Genomic DNA, 17177 nt, shown 5'->3' with positions numbered 1-17177 from the left:
GCTCTCACATTGATAATGCATTATTTGTAAAGCTTTTCAGTTCTCAAGCTGCCGCACGTATTCCGCATCCTTCCATTTGACAATGAAGAGCCCGTCAGGTGGTGTCCGAGAATATCCTCAACAATCGTCCCAACGTTTCAGCCCATCGTTCTCCATTGATACCTCGTTCCTTCCATCTTGGTCGCTTTTCTTCCCGCAGCCCTAAAATTATACGCTGCCGCGAGAACGACGCTGGTCCATAACCACCCATTCTCTTCATAAGTAAGAGCCTGATCGGCCAATCTTCATCTCGGGAAAGAACTCCGCAGACTACGATCGGAAAGTACACAAGAAGCGCAAGACCAACATTCATACATCACGCAGTAACAGCCACCAGAGCATCAAGCACACCGCCCACCGCCGAATCAACGTCGATATGCCCGTCGCTACTCGGTATCCATCCTTCTCGCAGCATGGCGGCGACGAGCTATCAGACGTAAGCGATGTTTCGATGGCTGATGCGCAGACCGAGCTTTCCGACGATGAACCTGAACCGCTCATTGTCAGCGACATTGTTCCCTCGACTCCGAAGACGGGCCCTGTCCTTCCTATCAAGCGTGGTGCTGGTCGACCTTCGAAGAAATCGAAGTTGCCCGCCCCAAGAACGGCAGACACCAAGAAAACATCAACAAGAAACGGTACGGAGACCTGTCTTCAGGACACCGAAAGTGATGTTTTCATCTCTGGTGAGGATGATCAAGATTGTGTTTCGGGTAAGCGTCGCATTTCGCTCAGCCTCTTCCTCCACAATTTTTCAAGTCAATGGCGAGACGTGAATGAAAGCTCGCTGACACGGACGCAGATGGCAATGATCTTGACCCAGAGGACGGGGAACTGCTTGTTCCCAAGAAGCATAGCTCGAAGCGCTTGTTTCCTTCCCGGCCTATCGGTAGACATGCTTCGAGCGGCATCGAGAACGGCAAGGGCGGTTCCGACGAGTCGGAAGAACTCAGCAGTACTGACGGTGAGGGCCAGCCTGTGTCGCCTACTCCCGCTAAGCGAGGACGAGGCCGCCCTCGCAAGAAAGACCAGTATTCAAGCGTGATGGTAAGGCCCATCGCCGAGAAGAAACGTGCGAGCAGCTCGACAGGTAGGTTTCGAGTCCACTGACCTTTCACGATCCCGCACAATGCTCACGCGATTATTAAGACTCTTCGAAGCCCCGCCGCTCGTCCCGGCTCCATCCCTCTGCCAGTGGCAGTGACCCTGTGACCAAGGCAAAGCTTGTTAAGAGGGCAAGGGGATCTTCGCCAGTGAGATTCACTCAGACTACTCCCCAAAAGTCTACCGGAAACAAATTGCCTACACCTCAACCTACCGCTTCGAAGGTACACAAGCGTCGAGGACGACCTTCGAAGGCCAAGACGTCCATGAAACGCGGACAGGGCGCCGAGCAGGAATGGGAGGTTGAGTCAATCGAGGACTCTCTCATTGACCGCAAAGGAGGCGTCCACTACTATCAAGTCAAGTGGAAGGGCTTTCCAGCGAGTCAGAACACTTGGGAGCCCCGCGCCAGTCTGTCCAAGTGCAAGGATATCATCACCGCCTTTCAACAGCGTGACAAGAAGACGCAGAAGTCCAAAAGATGAGGAATGAACAGTACACAGTTCAGGATCAGCCACCGGAAGAAAAGTGTTGGGGAAAGGGCATTCGTTCATGGGCAGATATTATCTTAACACAGGCTCTGGCTGCAGGCACGCTGTTGCGTTTGAGAGATCCGGTTTTTCGATCGTTTTGAGGCACCTGAAAATGGCTTATTGAGAATGCTCGCTTAGGCGTCTTAGGCGCCTTAGTAACGCCTTCAGATAGATGCTCGCAGCGGCGTCAAGAAAGGAGGGGGTGCCACAGGAGTCTTGGTAGATGGGCGTAGTCCTGGGAGCAATGAAACGTCAATAAATGGGAGTGAATTGTCGATGTATGCTGTGGTTCACAAGCTACAGGGTCTCGACGTTGGTGATGGGAATAAGACGGGCTCGATCAGTCCCCTACAAGTACATGTGCTCACACCCCTGCCCCTCTCTCTAAAAACAGCCGATTGGCCCAAGCTCTTCCTCAGTTCTTTCTTTCAACGTGTCGCGACTGAGTTTCCAGAACCTTTCCCCTGTCAAGCCACAGCTTCACTATACAACAGCCCAGCGCGCGCAACGCCATTCCTTTACTCTGTCTCTCCTCCCCTCCTGACGCTTCCCCCACGCTCTCCAGCTCTCCAGCAGAACCTTCGCCAGAATGGACGCCCTCCAAGAAACTCTTCGCCCGCTCCTCCAACCCATCACACACAATCTTCCGGGTCCCATCAATGACCTCGCCCTCTCCCTCCTCGGCGAGCAGTGCCACACCTCACTCGTTCGCGACATTACCCTCACCGATGACGTCTGCCTGAAACTCGCCGTCTCTAAGGCCCTCGGCCTCGCCATTGTCGCCGCCGCCTCCATCGTCAAGGTGCCGCAGATCCTGAAGCTCGTCTCCTCCAAGTCCCCCGCCGGCGTCTCCGTCCTCTCCTACGCCCTCGAGACGGCCGCCTACGTGGTCTCGCTGGCCTACAACTACCGCAACGGCTTCCCCTTCAGCACGTACGGCGAGACAGCCCTCATCGCCGCCCAGAACGTCGTCATCACCGTTCTCGTTCTCAACTATGCCGGCCGCGCGCCGCTCGCCGCCATCTTCGTCAGCGTCCTGGCCGTCGCCTTCGGCAGCCTCTTCACGGACCAGTTCGTGGGCATGGAGCAGCTCTCGGTCCTCCAGGCCGGCGCCGGTGTCGTCGGCGTCGCGAGCAAGATCCCCCAGATCCTCGCCATCTGGCAGGAGGGCGGCACCGGCCAGCTGAGCGCCTTCACTGTATGTTCACGATCCTCGACCCCCCCCCCCCCTCTGTTTCCCCACATGTGTGTCGCCGTGCTAACCATGTTGCGCGCGCAGGTCTTCAACTACCTCGTCGGCTCTCTGACGCGCATCTTCACCACCCTCCAGGAGGTCGACGACAAGCTCATCCTCTACGGCTTCATCGCCGGCTTCGCCCTCAACGCCGTCCTCGCGACCCAGATGGTCTACTACTGGAACGCCCCTTCGGCCAAGGCCAAGGGCAAGCGCAAGGCCGAGCCCGTCTCGTACGCTGCGGCCGCCACGCCCTCGCCTGCGGGCTCCGCGAGCGCGACGCCCACGAAGAAGGGACCCTCGACCCGCCGTCGGGGCTGAAGGGACAAACCACCGCAGCAAGCTGGGTGGGTGGTCAGCAGGGCGCATGTCGTTTGTTAGACGGGGCTTTTTTTTAATAATTTAATGCAGCTACCAATTTCTGCCCTGGCACGCTTGTCTCTCTTGTGTGATTTCTGTGTTTGCTCTCTTTGGTTTCTTCTACCTGCAGTGAAGCTCTGTCGTCTGGCCTTTATTTTAACAAGTGTGCAGACGCAGCATCGATAATCGCATGGCAGCAAAGAGGCCGACGCTGCTGCAGAACATGAACTCTGCATGTTCATATACTCTCCCGGAGCTGACTTTTCCTGACTCGGGCTTCTTTCCACAACCGTGGCCAACGAGGCCTGGTCTCGACTTCAAAGCAGTAACAATATCCAGCCCTCCCTTTCCACTTTGCAGCCCGATGAGGCCGAGCGCTCCTTCTCAACGAAGCCAAAAACAGTTGCGTACGATATCCATCATAGTCTAGACGGAGACTGGGAAGAAAAGAGAGAAATAACCACAACAAAGCACGAAAAGCACGAAAAAGGTCGAAAAAGCAAGAAAATAAAACCACAAACCACCGACTCCCACATGATCCAACGCCCCCTTCTTTAAGGAGGGATGTGCGCTGCCACTTCGCGCTTAGTTCCGCGGAAGGAACATCGCCAGCAGAACCCCCAGCGTCACGTACGAAACGCTCTCGACAAAGAGCTGCAGGCGGATCTAGCCCCTGTGCCGCTCCGCGAGGCCGTACGCCTCCCCCTTTGTGCACCACGACACGGCTGAGTCCATCTTGCCATACAGCACGGCCAGGCCCCAGAACGGCAGGGGCACGTTGATGACGACCGTCAGCAGGAAGAAGAACGTCTGCCGCTTCTGGGCCTCGGGCGAGAGAGGCAGCGACCTGTGGCGCCGGTAGCTGCTCTCGCTGCCTGCGAGACGGCCCAGCTCTGGATCGGTCCCCTCCTGGTACCGGCGGGTCATGCTGCGCGTCGTGAGGTGGGGCCGCGGGCGCAGGCCGCCGGTCAGGTGTGCGCTGTGACGGGAGAGGCGATCTGCGGCTGGGTTTCCAGGCCTGCGCTCAGATGGGCTGCCTGAAATCATGCCAGAGACCATGGCTGGGTTCTGGCGCAAGCGGTTGCCGTAGTCTGGGAAGCTGTTAATACGGAAGGCACGAGAATGACTGCGAGGACTCAACGTACAAGAGGAGCGTGCTGTCTCGCCGCCGTGCAGACTCGGGTTCGGCAGGTCAGTGCTGTAGAGAGACGATGTTCGCACATAGGTGCGGGGAGGAGGCGTCAGGAGAAGCGTGCGCTGCGAGCTGCGCGCCACCATGGGCTGGTACCTGACGGACCTGCCAGACGTGGTCTGGTCTTCGAGGCCGCTCGCACGGCGGTACCCCTGGATGCGCTGCGCATCCTGTAGGGCCACCAGAGGGAAATGGAGGTGCTCGTAGTTGCTCAGCGGCCGAGCTGCGAACAGTGGAGCCTGCGAGTTGTCGTCTGGCGCTGTCTGAGTTGACGACGTAATTGGGCGGGGCTGCCCGCGGCGAAAGGGATTGTGTGAAGACTTATTTTTCTCCGTTGGCAGCGGCTGCATTTCAAGCCCTTGTTGGTCATCAAAGCGCTCGTACTTTGACTGTCGTCCGGTGCTGGAGAGTTTGCTCAAAGCTCCCTGGACACCACGAGGGTTGAATGGGAAAAGTCCCGATTGGCAAGAGTCTGCGTATTGTTTAGCCGGGGAAAGAACTGAAATCGCAAATAAGGGTGTTAACTCACCCTGACGTGTGACAGAGACGGGCTTTTTACCATCACTGTGGGTTGGTGGCCCTGTGGGAGATACCTGAGATGGTTTTCCTGCGCTTGGTAGCTTGTCCCACCAAGGCATAAGGTTAGGGTTAATGGCTCTGGGGTCATGTATAGGAATACTTTCTGGCCTTTTGGCAATAAGGACATGATCCGAGTAGTTGGCAACGCTACTTCCAGTGAGCACCCTGCCCATAGAGACAACAGGGGAGCGTAGGGGATCATCATGTTGCTCCTCTGAGACTGTGACCCAATCTTGGGCATGACCCGCTACGCTTGAGGTAGCCGGCATCGCAGTCCACGGTGAATCGTTGCCGCCATCCCTCAGGTCAATATGACTCCAGGGCTCCTCAGGCTCAGGCGTACCAAGGTCGCTGGAGTGAATGGGAAACGGCGACGTGGGTATCTTGATCTCAGTCTCCGACATGTGCCAGGCCGAGTCGATTGCTGAGCTGTTGTAAAAGCCTCCACCTTGCTTGTTGCGCTCCGCTTGTTTTCGCTTTTCCTCTCGCAGTCTGCTGGCAAACTTTGCGGTATCAAAGGCAGGTGTTGACGGAGTACGATCATCTCGGAATCGGAGAAGCTGGCCAGACGAGGGCTGACTGATTCCAATGACCTCACGAAGAGCAGACGAGACCTCTTTCTCCGCAGGACTGCAGAGGAAGCTGTACTTTCTGTCTGTTTCAAACCCATCGTAAATGTCGGAGATCGAGTGGTCAGAGTTAGTCTTGAAGCCTCCAAAGGGATCGCCAGGATCACTATTTCCTCCAGTGCTGAAATCTCTCTTTCTGCCCTTGGCCAGAGCATGGAGTTTGTCATCTTGAATATCAGTTTTTTTGACAACCTGACTGAAACTCTGGGGTTTGTCTTTTCCCTCACGGCGCAGTGGCAGAGTGGGTAGAACGGGGGAAGGGGCGCAGGCATCGCCCAGAGGCTGCATACTCCCACGACCAGAAAGAGGTGTGACCTCAAATCCCGACTGTGCTGCACTTCTCTTTTTGATGTCATCGTAATGAGGTGATGCCCCTTCCTCTGTCTTTGTGGCTTGCGGGAAATTCTCCTTGCCTGAAGCCCTGCTTTCCTTGGCGGGCGTGGTTTGAGGCTGGGTCTTCTCCTCAAGAACCCCGTGGGGACTGGTCATGGTCCTTTCGTAAGCAAACGACGAAAACATGAACTCTTCATCAAAGACATCTTCGAGGAAAACTGGATACCGCGCGATCGTACGGTGCGCCTCGTCATAAGAGTCGAACAGGGCGCGGTTGGGAGTTAAGGACCGCTTGGGTGCGGACTACGCCGCGTTGTCAACAGCTGTTCATGAGAGTTCATCAGAAAGATCTGTACCTTCTGCGTTCTGTTTTCCTTGTCTCCTTCCATGGTGATGCAAATTAGTCTGACAGTAACAGACGAAAGTGATACTCGTGTGTCTGTGTGTGTCTGTGAACGCGTTGTCGGGCACTTAGAATCAAAGGATATTGGGTGATAGAAGGGCAGGCCACGTCAGGAGACAAGGCCCATTCTTGACTTTGGCTGCAGTCTTTCCTTGATGGAAAGTGAAAACAAAAATCACGAGGTGAGTTGCAAAAGGGCAGCGAGGATAGCATCGCTTCTAATATTACCAATGCGCTCTGCCTGCTGAGGAAGTCACGGCAACTCTCATATTGGGATGCGTATTCACCGTTGACTGGTGGGGAACTCGGTTTGTTGCATGATAATCCAGACCACAGATTGGGATCTATCATGGCAGGCGGGCTAGGGGTACAAATTGTATAGTGCCGACCTCGAGTTCTCGATATCGTCGCGCTTTGCTGGTTCCGACTGTAGCTGAAGGATTCCAGAACATACCCAATAAGGCGTGTTAGTCACTGACAACAACACAGCAAGCGGCGATGCTCAAAAGTTATCGATGAGGAAATATCAACGAGTTCAGGCAAGACATTGGAAGAACAGGATCTCAGTGGATGCCGTATGGCTTGCAGTGCTATCGTCGCTTCGACAACTTGGCCACGAAGAGATTGAGTTGCGTCTCGTACAGGAGGAATTGGTTATCCGGCGGCTGGTAAACCTTTGCAACTGGCATAAGGAAACATCATCAGGCTGCTTTTGGTAAGCTCTTGAATACAAACAAGCCACCGCCGCTGACCACTACGTGAACCACTTCACGGACATACCTTACTACCTTGCGTATTTCTAGAAGATGCTGTATATGACAAGTGCCAGCGATATGGAGAGCCTAGCAGACTGATAGAGTCAAGAGATCCTTAATGAATGAATGATCTCTAAAAGACAGCCTGGCCTCTTGTGATACAGGTCAGTGTAAAAACTCACCGTTGAAACCGAGGCTGCTGGCTCCTATTATGTCTGACGTTGACCGCTTAAGGAGCGACGGTGCACTGTCGACTTTGCGAAACAACCTTCATCAAGCGTAAGGATCGTGTGAAGGCGATGGCTCGAGGAAAAGACATGGAAGACAACAGGAGCCAGATTTGAAGATTGAAATACGTGACGAGAGAAGTACGTCATTCGTCAGGTCCTACGATGAATGTGTGGAAGGTCCGATTGACGCTCTCTTCCTGCGCCTCTCTGAACATTTCCGGGTCGCTTCACATACAGTCCAAAATGCACGAACCGTTTTCAAGGTGTTTGAACCAGCTATGCGAGGGACTGTCAAGCTTCAGGGAATATTTTTACTCACACGTGACCCATTTACGAGGATCGTCACGTCACCACATATTCAGGCGTGCTGCCGGCAGTCGGCATTCTTCGAGGAATAGTTGGAACCACAGAAGAGCCCAGATTTTGAAGTGTGAGTTTGCGAATGAGTAAACGACTGTTGGAGATCTGTCGAGAGCATGAACGAATGGAGCAGATGCAAGTCTGCCCACGCCTGTTCGTGGGGTGACGTTGAATGTCAGAGGCACGGCCCACCTTCCGGGGAGCCTCTGGTCTGAGGGGCGTGACCTTGCCTGTTCGATGTCATGTACCCAAGGTACCCGTAGGCAAAGACTTCAGAAGGGGCTCGATGCTACATGTACTTGCTCAACATGACTGCAGTGACTTGTGATCAGCTGCAGCAACCCCACGCTTGTGAACAGCCCATTCGGCCTGCGAGACAATGCCGTGGGGTTTGAACGGCCAAGGGACTGAAACGCCTGGCCGTCTGTGAGGACGAAGGAGGGGGGGATTCATCCGTGGCCAGTTAGCAGGGTGGTGAGAGGTGATCAGAAGTGGTCAGAAGTGGTCAGAAGTGGCCAGGAACCGGCAGGGCGGTAGTCGCGATGCATCGTCAACACTCCACTAGACAGCAGCTGTCACCACACGTGCCTGAAGCGCGCCTGTCTGGCTGGCTGACAGGTACACACGGGCTTCGCAGCGGATTCCCACCATTCACCATGCCCCTTCGACAGGGTCCCCCCTCATGCTCGTCCATCTCATCATTCGCAATTTTTTCCCTCGTCCACCCGTCCTGCTCTCCATCTTCCGCTCTTTCCCCTCCGATCAGCTTAGCAACACACCCTGCCCTGTCATGCCCGCATTGTCTGTCTGTCTGTCTGTCTGCCTGCCTGCCTGCCCGCCCGCACGCCCGCGCCTGCCTGCTTGCCAGTCACATCCCAATCGCGGCTTTAGCATCTGGCAAGGCTAGTCCCCGTCGCTCGGAGTGAAGTACCTCACGATGTACCGGCCATGCCGCCCCGCGTCGGGGGCAGGGAGGGAGACGGGTGCAGGACGAGCATGAAGCTCATTCAGGTTGAAGTATATAAAGTCAACTCTAATTGCCCCTTGGTATCCGGCCGTGGACACGAGGGCGTCTGCCAACTCCCTCGACTCAAGCAAGACCCAACCAAGTCCATCAAAAGCGACAAATTCGGTTCCTTTCCGTTCCTCCCATTCCGACTGTTGGTTCCATCTACGCCGTTGGCCCAGCTGCGTGCATCCGTCCGCCTGGACTCGAACCCCCTCGACTCGACTCTCGGATTGTAGTGTCGACTCGAACTGACCCGACTTGGCCCTGGCGTTTCCGTTGCGTCCACTTTTGATCCCCTCGCCCATTTTCGTCTCGAGCCCTGTTGCTGAGCATCTGCCCGCCTCTCGAGGTGTCGCGTGGTCATATTCCTTGGACTTTTTTTTTTCTCTTCCTCACCCTTTTCGATCCACGTCGGTCTGGCCTCATCAGATCCATTCAGTTGGCACCCCGTCGAAAACGTTAGCCGCTGTGGTCCGCCCCTCTGCGCCGCCCTCGCAACTTTCTCCCCCTTACCCACCTCGACGTACCTGACCTGTCTCGCCTCGCACCACTTCACCGAGCCACGGCACGGAGATCTCGCTGCCTACCTCGCTATTCCAGGTACACACCTACCTACCTGCCTGCCTGACCTTACCTTTCTGAGGTAGATACTGGGACCAGTTAGCGTACCTGACCTACTACCGCGCCTGCCGGCCAGCTCCGCCAGCCTGGCCTGACTTGACAAGACGCGTACTACTCGCCTCGCCTTGCTCGCTCGCTTGCTTGTCCCCATTGCCCCCCCTAAGCCCCGACTTTTTTTGCGCGCGTCCAGTACCAGTCGCAGCTCCCCTTGCCATTGCGGCGGCCGACCCCCCTGTTCGACGTCGAACGTTCTCTCTTTCAACACTTCTCCAGACCAGACCCAACCCTGAGCTCTGTGCCTTCGGGGCTTCGGATCCCAGACACAAACTGGCCATATCAGAGCAGACATCGAGACCGGACCTTGCGATCCCCCACCTCCCTCTCGCCCTTGGGTGGTCTCTCTCGGTCTCTACCATCACACCCCGAAATACACTTTCCCCCCCTCCTGCACTGGAGAACGCAGAGACGGCGCCCTGGATCCACAGCGGTTCCTGCCCTGCCTGTCCGACGAAGCTTCACTGCAGCCACCTGAGGTTCCGGCTTCCCATCTCTCAGTCACAGATCTGACCCCGTCTCAGACCGCGATCTTTCTCGGGCTACCCTGACTCTGAAGAAAACCCGCGGTGCCCCCCCCCCCCCCCCCCCATTCACCTCGGTTTTCCCCCCTCCCCTTCTCTCCGCTGGACCATCACCCGTCCGCTCTGCATCACAGCTCTGGCCCCCTAACTTCCCTGAGCATTGTGCACTCTTCCAACCCTCCCAAGCAACCAGCCAACCCCGGCGGCCATCGGCGTTTTCTGAGATCGCAGGAAACCACCCAATCAACCCGAACCAGACCTCAATTCTCGAATTCGGACGCAACCATGTCGCTGAAAAGTCATTGAGTCGCGCATTCAACCCCGACGCTTCATGCAGAGAGTTCAATCCTCTGCCCAAATTCCCTTGCCCCTCTCCCCAAAAAGCGCTGTCTGGCCTGCCCTTCTTCCAGGACAGACCGTCTCGACTCTACCCCGCCAAACCACTCAAGGCAGAGAGTGATTCAGACACCGTACAGCACAGCTCGCTGCCAGCCAAACACGCCCCTCCCCCCACCCCACCTTGAGCTGTCGCCTGCCCGCCCAAACATCCAAATCTATCTGTTCAGACACATTCGCCCACAATGTCGTCCTCGAAGGAAAAATCGATGGAGTCGCGTGTAGGAAGGAGTAAACAGCGTAAGTGTGCGAGGCATTTTCATCTTTCCAACAAAGACTGCCCGCCGCCCCCTCCCACCGTAACGCCAGAAAAAAAATTGCTGGAGCCGACTCGGAGCTTGGGGGAACCCCACTAACACGCACACCACCCCTAGGTTACAACTCGAAGAATGAGCGCCTCGTGGCCGGCGTCGTGCCGCTGACCGAGGACAAGCGCTTTGTGCTGCTCATCCAATCGACACGTCGGAAAGGCTGGGTGCTGCCCAAGGGCGGCTGGGAGACAGACGAGGAGTGCACCGAGGCGGCCGAGCGGGAGGCCTGGGAGGAGGCCGGCATCTTCGTCCAGATCGACTACGACCTCGGCGACATACCCGACACGCGCGCCCCGAAACACGGCAGCAGCAAGGACAAGTGCTTATACCGGTTCTACGAAGCCACAGTGACCCGGCAGGAAGACAAGTGGCCCGAAGCGCACAAGAGGGAGCGGCAGTGGATGACGTATGCGCAGGCCAAGGATGCTCTGGCGCTGCGGCCGGAGCTCCTTGAAGCTCTCAACAGGTGTACCATGACGCGTTGAGCCCTGTCGAGCGCGGCTGTACTGAGCCACGGCACACTGTTGCGATGGGGACGACCTTTGCCTCCCCCCCTTTTTTTGGGGCAAGACGAGCTGCATGGTTGCGTTACATCAGCGCACACTCTCTTCTAGGCGATACCGCGTTCGGAGAGGAACACGGGTGCCGACCATCACGGCCATGGCTCTCGCCAGATCAACACCAAGAAGGAAGTCGCACGGGGCGCTTTGCCCTGAGGCGCGCCAGACCGACCATCTTTGCGTGTCAAGGTCCTCCTCTGACGGTCTTGCCGGCCGTTGCATTTTGCTTTACAATCCTGCGTGCGATATTAACCACTCCCAAAAGACATGAATCAAACATCAATGCATCTGGATCAAGGCGTTTCCGGGCTGGCGCGGCATAGAAATCACGGACGGGGGCTGCAGTGTGGTTGTAGTCTTTTTTATTTTTCACCAGGCTGCTGGCATGGCCTCCTTGTTCTACAGGGAGGCACAGAGTCGGGGAGCCAACGCGCAAGATATGCATTCTCGGCGGCGAGAAGAGAAGGTCGAAGCATGACGCTGCGTCATGGTCGGGCCGTGAGCGTCATCCCACATGGAGGATAGAAAGGTGCGAAAAGCACATTAGCACCGAATACGACCCAGCAACGTAGTCATTTTTGCTGTGCATGCCGCATCCCCATGTTCGGGGGCCGAGTTCTGGGGTTGTTTCTGGCCAAGGCTCTGCAGCGGACAGCGGGCAGCGGGCAGCGGACAGTGTGGACAGCGTGGACAGCGAAGGGGGGGCTGGATACAGGTGCTCGCTGCTGTGAGGAAAGCAGCATTGACAGCTCGTCCTAAGGTACCTTACCGTGGCAGGCCGCCGCAGGCCACCCCCCTCGCGTGATGACCCCGCAGTGTGGCACTAGAGATCGTCAGTGGAGGGCACAGCCACTCACAATGGCCTCACTGTAGAAATTGTAACAAACTAGGTTAGAAGGCTGAACAAGATGATGAGACAAGGTGCTGCCTAGTACTATGGTATTTTGCTTCAGTATTGTGATACCAGTCAACATGCAGTGAAAACGCATCAGGTGTTTGGCTCGCCTGGTCAAATGTACCTCCCTTAACGCAAGGCATCTCAACGCAAGCACGCACTTGGACTCGGGCGAGGCGGTGCACGGGTTGGCAACAAGCATTTTCCGGCGGCGCATCAAGAGCCCCACCTCCTGGGCCAGCAGTCGTGCACTCCACTACGCGCCGCCCAGCAGGAGCACCAGCAGGAGCACCAGCAAGAGCCCCAGCACCAGCACCAGCACCCACACGCAGCGCCGACGACCCACCCGATTCCGGTGACGGCTTCACTTCAGTTGCTCAACCATTCGCGATCGCCCACGCAACCGCTGCTCCCCTTGCCCCGACACCGCGTACCATACCATCAAGCATGTGCTGCCCGGCATTGTAGGAAAACAGCACGCCGGTCACACTCACCACCCATCCATCGATGGCCTGCCAAACGACGACGCCATCCCAACCCACCAGCACAGCGACCGCATAACCCAATGCGCACGACCTGATCCCGGAACCCCTTCACGACGACGAACCCAGGAAAAAACCAACGAAGAGAAGAAATCATCGCAAACACACAGATAGACTGCACAGCAGCATGGAGCACCTCTCCATAGAAGACCCCTCCCACCAGGGCCAGCCGGTCCTGGGCGGCGGCGTCCCTCCCCCGCAACAGCAGCAGCAGCAGCAGCAGCAGCTGCCGCCGCAAATGTTCACGACGGCCGCCCAGCTCCTCGACCTCACCGACAGTAAGGGCGCCTCTTGGCCATTGGCGAAGGAGACGATAGGATGGGACTGACGCGCCGTGTTTTGTTTAGAAAAGCTCATGGTCGCTCTGCGCGACGGTCGCAAGCTCATCGGTGTTCTACGCAGCTGGGACCAATTCGGTATGCCTCTCCCCCTCTCCCCCCTTCCAAGTCTTCACATTCCCGCACTTTGCACGCCATGAAGCCGAGGAGACACCCCTCGTCTGCCAGAGGACGGACCCTGACAGACCACGCAACGCAGCAAACCTCGTTCTCCAGAACACAGTCGAGCGCGTCTTCGCCCCGCACCCGTCGCCGCCGCGCTCTGGCGATGCCACGGCGACGACGCCGTCACCAGACCAGCAGCCGCGCGGCGGCCTCTACGCCGACATCAAGCGCGGCGTCTTCCTCGTGCGCGGCGAGAACGTGCTGCTCCTCGGCGAGATTGACCTCGACAAGGACGACGACCCGCCGCCGGGCTACGAGCTCGGCGAGCCCGAGGTCGTGCACCGCCTCGCCGAGGCGCGCAAGGACGCCGACAAGGGCAAGGAGAAGGCGAGGCTGCGCAAGCTGGCGCGGAGCGGGTTTGAGGGCGAGAACATGGGGGAGATACTCCTCTGAGCTGCCTGGTGGGAGCCAGCGACGATTGGGACCAGGACGACTGGAACAGGACGATTGGGACCAGGACGACTGGAACCAGGACGACTGGAACCAGGACGATTGGGACCAGGACGACTGGAACAGGACGATTGGTACCAACGAGGAAGCGACATTGAGGAGGAGAAGGAGTAGTAGGACGGGGAAGAGGGGACAGAAGCTTCACATGATCATGTTCATCAAAGATCGTTTCATGCCTGCCCTGCTTTTCTTGGGGTGGGTGCGACGACGGGGGCTGGTTGGGTTGGGCGGCAGAATATTGTGAAATGCCGTCCGCCCTGCGTCTGGCTGCTTTTTTTTCCCTCTGGGGGGTGGTGGTACGCCAGTCGAAAATAAAAGTATTCAGCCTCTGTTCCCTCAAAGCTCGTCTCGGGTTCTTCTCATGATGTTGGACGAAACGCAAGGTGAAGATATGCCCACCATCATGTGCGGGTAAGCAGTTTGCGGCATCTTTCAGTCACGGACTCAGGAGCGCTGCCAAGCTCTGGACGAATCATTGCCACCTGGCATTCAGCATGTATTGACAACGAACTGGCCACGAACAGAACATTGGTCACGGCCGAAGCATAGAGCACAGCGGACGACCCAACTACAGGCCCGGCACGAACCCCTCTACAGCCACCGTCCACGCCTCGGGGAAGTGGGCGCCCTCGCTCCCGTCCCAGCCCCCCGCCATCATGGCCACCGCCATGAGCAGGCTTCCCGCGCTGGGAAAGTACGGCGTCGGCACGCGCGTGCCGCCCACGGGATACCCAGCATCGTCAAACCGGAACGTCGGGTGCAGGAGGTACTCGACCGCCCGCGCGGCGTCCCCGAGCCGCAGCGCATTCATCGCCAGCATGAGAAAGTCCCAGCCGAACGAGCCGTCGAGGTCCCAGAGCTTCCAGATGCGCGCCGCCGTCTCGGCGAGCACCGTCTCGTTGAGCGGCGCGCCCGACCGCGGCGGCGGCAGCAGGCCGTAGACGGCCGACATGGACGGGTGGTCGTACACGGTCACCGGGTCGACCCACATGTCCGGCACGCCCTCGTAGACGGGATACGTGCCGTCGACGACGGGCAGCGGGGCGAGGTGGTCCTTGACCGTGGTCCACGTGGCGGGGACCGGGCGGCCCATGCGTCGGCGCCAGTCGGACGCGACGTCGAGGCCGAAGCGCCAGTAGGCGAGCTCAAAGGGCGGGTTGACCGTCACGTTGGGGTTCGTGTTCTCCGAGGACGGGTACATGGGCGGGCCGAGGTCGTACACGCCCGTCGTCTCGTTGAACCAGGCGTACGAGGCCATAAAGTCGGCCGACGCGTCGAGGAGCCGGGCCCAGCGGTCGAGCGTCTCCTTGGTCGGGAACGCGCGGTACTCGAGCTCGGCAAAGTACATCGGATGCGGCTGCTGCCAGATCAGCAGCGTGTTGATCTCGCCCGGCGAGTCGATGGTCGACGGATCCGTCATCTTGCCCCAGCGGGCGCCGTCGTAGCCTTGGGTGGCGGCGCGCTCAAAGGCCCCTTCGAGCAGCCGGTCCCAGACGTGCGGCAGACCGCGGTGGAGGAGATCCCAGTGGCCCCAGCGAGCAAACTGGACGTGGTGCCAGAGGATCATTTCCATCTAGAACTTGTCAGCCGGAGCGCAGATAGGTGTGAGACGTGTGAGACGTTTACATGGAACTTGCCGAACCAGCCATTGTTGACGAGGCCGGATTCTACGCAGCGGTCAGCAAATCAGTCTCCCAGTGGACGTTGTGGTGGCGCGAACCCTGAGGCGGGTAGTCGGACGCGCTGTTGACAGCGACAAGGTACTGAGACAGAATCGTGCGTCGTTGCAGTTCCATCGCATCGGCTGCGTCGGTTACTGTGAGGTCGACAAAGGCACCCTTCGTCCAGTATGCCGGCCACCATGCCTCGGACGCGGCCACGATCTCACCATAGCTAGGACGACGTTCCGGCTTGGAGGGCGCAAAGTGGGCCGTCAATTCAAGCTCATGGGAACCTTCGACGGTCAGGGTATGGCGATGGCTCCCATCGCTGGCAGCCACGACTTTGCCTTTGCCGTTCCACTCGAGGACCAAGTCGTACTCAAAGGAATCCAAATCGTGATGGATCGTGGCGTGGTTCCCACAGCTGATCAGCGATGTGGAGTGCTTGTCAGTCTGGTTGAAGAGTCCTACAAAAGGTTCGTCAAACTTGTTGTTGTCGGGATAGGGGAAATCGAAGAAGACGCCCAGGCCGCCCGTGGAGAGAAGTTCAGACTTGATGCGGATAGCCACGGTATCCGAGTCTGGGTCGGCTCGTGTCTCAACCTCGACGACAGAGCCCTGGTATGTGAAAGAGGACTTGATGACCCCGTTCCATAAGTCCAACTCTTGGGATTTGGCTTGGAGCGTTTCCTCTTTGACATCATCTTCACCAAATGAGAGGCCAATAGAGCCAAGGTTGATGCGGTGAGGATTCTCCCGGAGCCAGTTGGCGATATCTTCGTTGTTTTTGTTCGGCATGTTGTATTGGACAAGCCGGTCATGAGTCCACCACTCTGTGCCATTGTAGTCTATCTCGTGTCAGTCAAGCCTACTGCGATACGAACACGCACCAAGCGCGGAAGCGTACCGTCTATGGATGTTTGGCCTGGTGTCGTTGGCAGACTGAAGTTGTGCCAGCCCCATGTTGACATGGTAGCAAAGGGGCTGAACGTCTGTAGACCTGTCACATCAGCGCCAAAGGCAAAGTTGCCGTTGCCAACCTGCAAAGGGGTCTCCGGCGAGCTCGCATTTCGGCGAGGGTTGAACGTTTGCACGACATGGCGCCTGTCTATTTTGGCCCCGTTGGAAGCTGCAGCAAGAGTGCAGAGCAGAGAGAAAACATGCAATGACCGCATGATCGGGGGAGCTGCAAATTCACGGGTCCTTGAATCCTGATTCGTAGTAGAGCAAAGTCACTCAATTGGCAACGACTGAATTAAACAGCGTAGTTCTTGCTTTTATGTTTGCATTGCCTCGTTATGATGCTGCCCATCGGACAGGTCAAAATCCGTCCTGCCAATGATACGTTACGGTTCGACACCACACAGGTGGTAAACGGGCTTGAGTCGTATGGCTCGTGCCTAGCGATGGGATCGACAGCTTTCGGTGAACAATGAGCCGAGAACGATGTTGTCCATGCCCAATTGCCTCCTCTCCCCGGAGCATATGGAGAGAAGAGGGGAAGATCAACTAGGTCTTGTACTGGTGCAGGATTTCCCCACCCGTGAATTGAGGCTATTCAAAGGTTGAGCCGGCAGTCAACTTGCGTTGCGTGTGGGTGATGATGCGTCAGCCAAGAGCCCAAGGCGGCGAAAGCGTGGTGACATGGGTAACATGGATGCTGTCACAGGATGCCATCACAGGATCAAGAGGCGGCATCTCAACAGTCGGTTGGAGCTGGATAGCTTGGTGCTCATACGCAACCATTCAATATACCTTGCTTTCGTGAATTGAGCGCATTGGAGATGTGCTTCGGCAATATCGGCTGTTGGGAGGACTGCGGGGATGACGAGTCGTCACTGGATTGCGATGTACAACGCGGCTAAGCGGGTATATGAATGCCGTCGATCTTACCAGGCCG

At 57.3% G+C, this 17177-nt stretch overlaps 6 protein-coding genes across 6 annotated transcripts; 4 read left to right on the top strand and 2 right to left on the bottom strand.

The window, feature by feature from the left end:
- Window positions 1–415: 415 nt before the first annotated feature.
- On the top strand, window positions 416–1628 carry D7B24_000912 (uncharacterized protein; the record flags this gene model as incomplete). The annotated part of the gene is made up of 3 exons (XM_028635160.1): window positions 416–752; window positions 842–1129; window positions 1189–1628. 3 exons carry the CDS (start codon window positions 416–418, stop codon window positions 1626–1628), a joined length of 1065 nt encoding a protein of 354 aa, XP_028492270.1.
- Window positions 1629–2265: 637 nt separating this feature from the next.
- On the top strand, window positions 2266–3231 carry MPDU1 (Mannose-P-dolichol utilization defect 1 protein; the record flags this gene model as incomplete). The annotated part of the gene is made up of 2 exons (XM_028635159.1): window positions 2266–2874; window positions 2956–3231. 2 exons carry the CDS (start codon window positions 2266–2268, stop codon window positions 3229–3231), a joined length of 885 nt encoding a protein of 294 aa, XP_028492269.1.
- A 705-nt stretch (window positions 3232–3936) lies between these two features.
- D7B24_000910 (uncharacterized protein) lies at window positions 3937–6392 on the bottom strand (the record flags this gene model as incomplete). Its single annotated transcript, XM_028635158.1, has 2 exons — window positions 3937–6306; window positions 6360–6392. 2 exons carry the CDS (start codon window positions 6390–6392, stop codon window positions 3937–3939), a joined length of 2403 nt encoding a protein of 800 aa, XP_028492268.1.
- A 4148-nt stretch (window positions 6393–10540) lies between these two features.
- Window positions 10541–11151, top strand: D7B24_000909 (uncharacterized protein; the record flags this gene model as incomplete). Its single annotated transcript, XM_028635157.1, has 2 exons — window positions 10541–10595; window positions 10730–11151. 2 exons carry the CDS (start codon window positions 10541–10543, stop codon window positions 11149–11151), a joined length of 477 nt encoding a protein of 158 aa, XP_028492267.1.
- Window positions 11152–12790: 1639 nt separating this feature from the next.
- D7B24_000908 (uncharacterized protein) lies at window positions 12791–13559 on the top strand (the record flags this gene model as incomplete). The annotated part of the gene is made up of 3 exons (XM_028635156.1): window positions 12791–12941; window positions 13011–13079; window positions 13144–13559. 3 exons carry the CDS (start codon window positions 12791–12793, stop codon window positions 13557–13559), a joined length of 636 nt encoding a protein of 211 aa, XP_028492266.1.
- A 625-nt stretch (window positions 13560–14184) lies between these two features.
- On the bottom strand, window positions 14185–16452 carry D7B24_000907 (uncharacterized protein; the record flags this gene model as incomplete). The annotated part of the gene is made up of 4 exons (XM_028635155.1): window positions 14185–15189; window positions 15243–15283; window positions 15337–16125; window positions 16185–16452. The coding sequence occupies 4 exons, from the start codon at window positions 16450–16452 to the stop codon at window positions 14185–14187; spliced, it is 2103 nt and encodes a 700-aa protein (XP_028492265.1).
- Window positions 16453–17177: the final 725 nt, after the last annotated feature.

The sequence above is a fragment of the Verticillium nonalfalfae genome (genome assembly GCF_003724135.2).
Source record: "Verticillium nonalfalfae strain VnAa140/NRRL 66861 chromosome Unknown scaffold_115, whole genome shotgun sequence".
Classification (NCBI taxonomy): Eukaryota; Fungi; Ascomycota; class Sordariomycetes; order Glomerellales; family Plectosphaerellaceae; genus Verticillium; species Verticillium nonalfalfae.
Note: the sequence above shows the minus strand (reverse complement) of the source record. Positions and strands in the feature narration are given on the sequence as shown.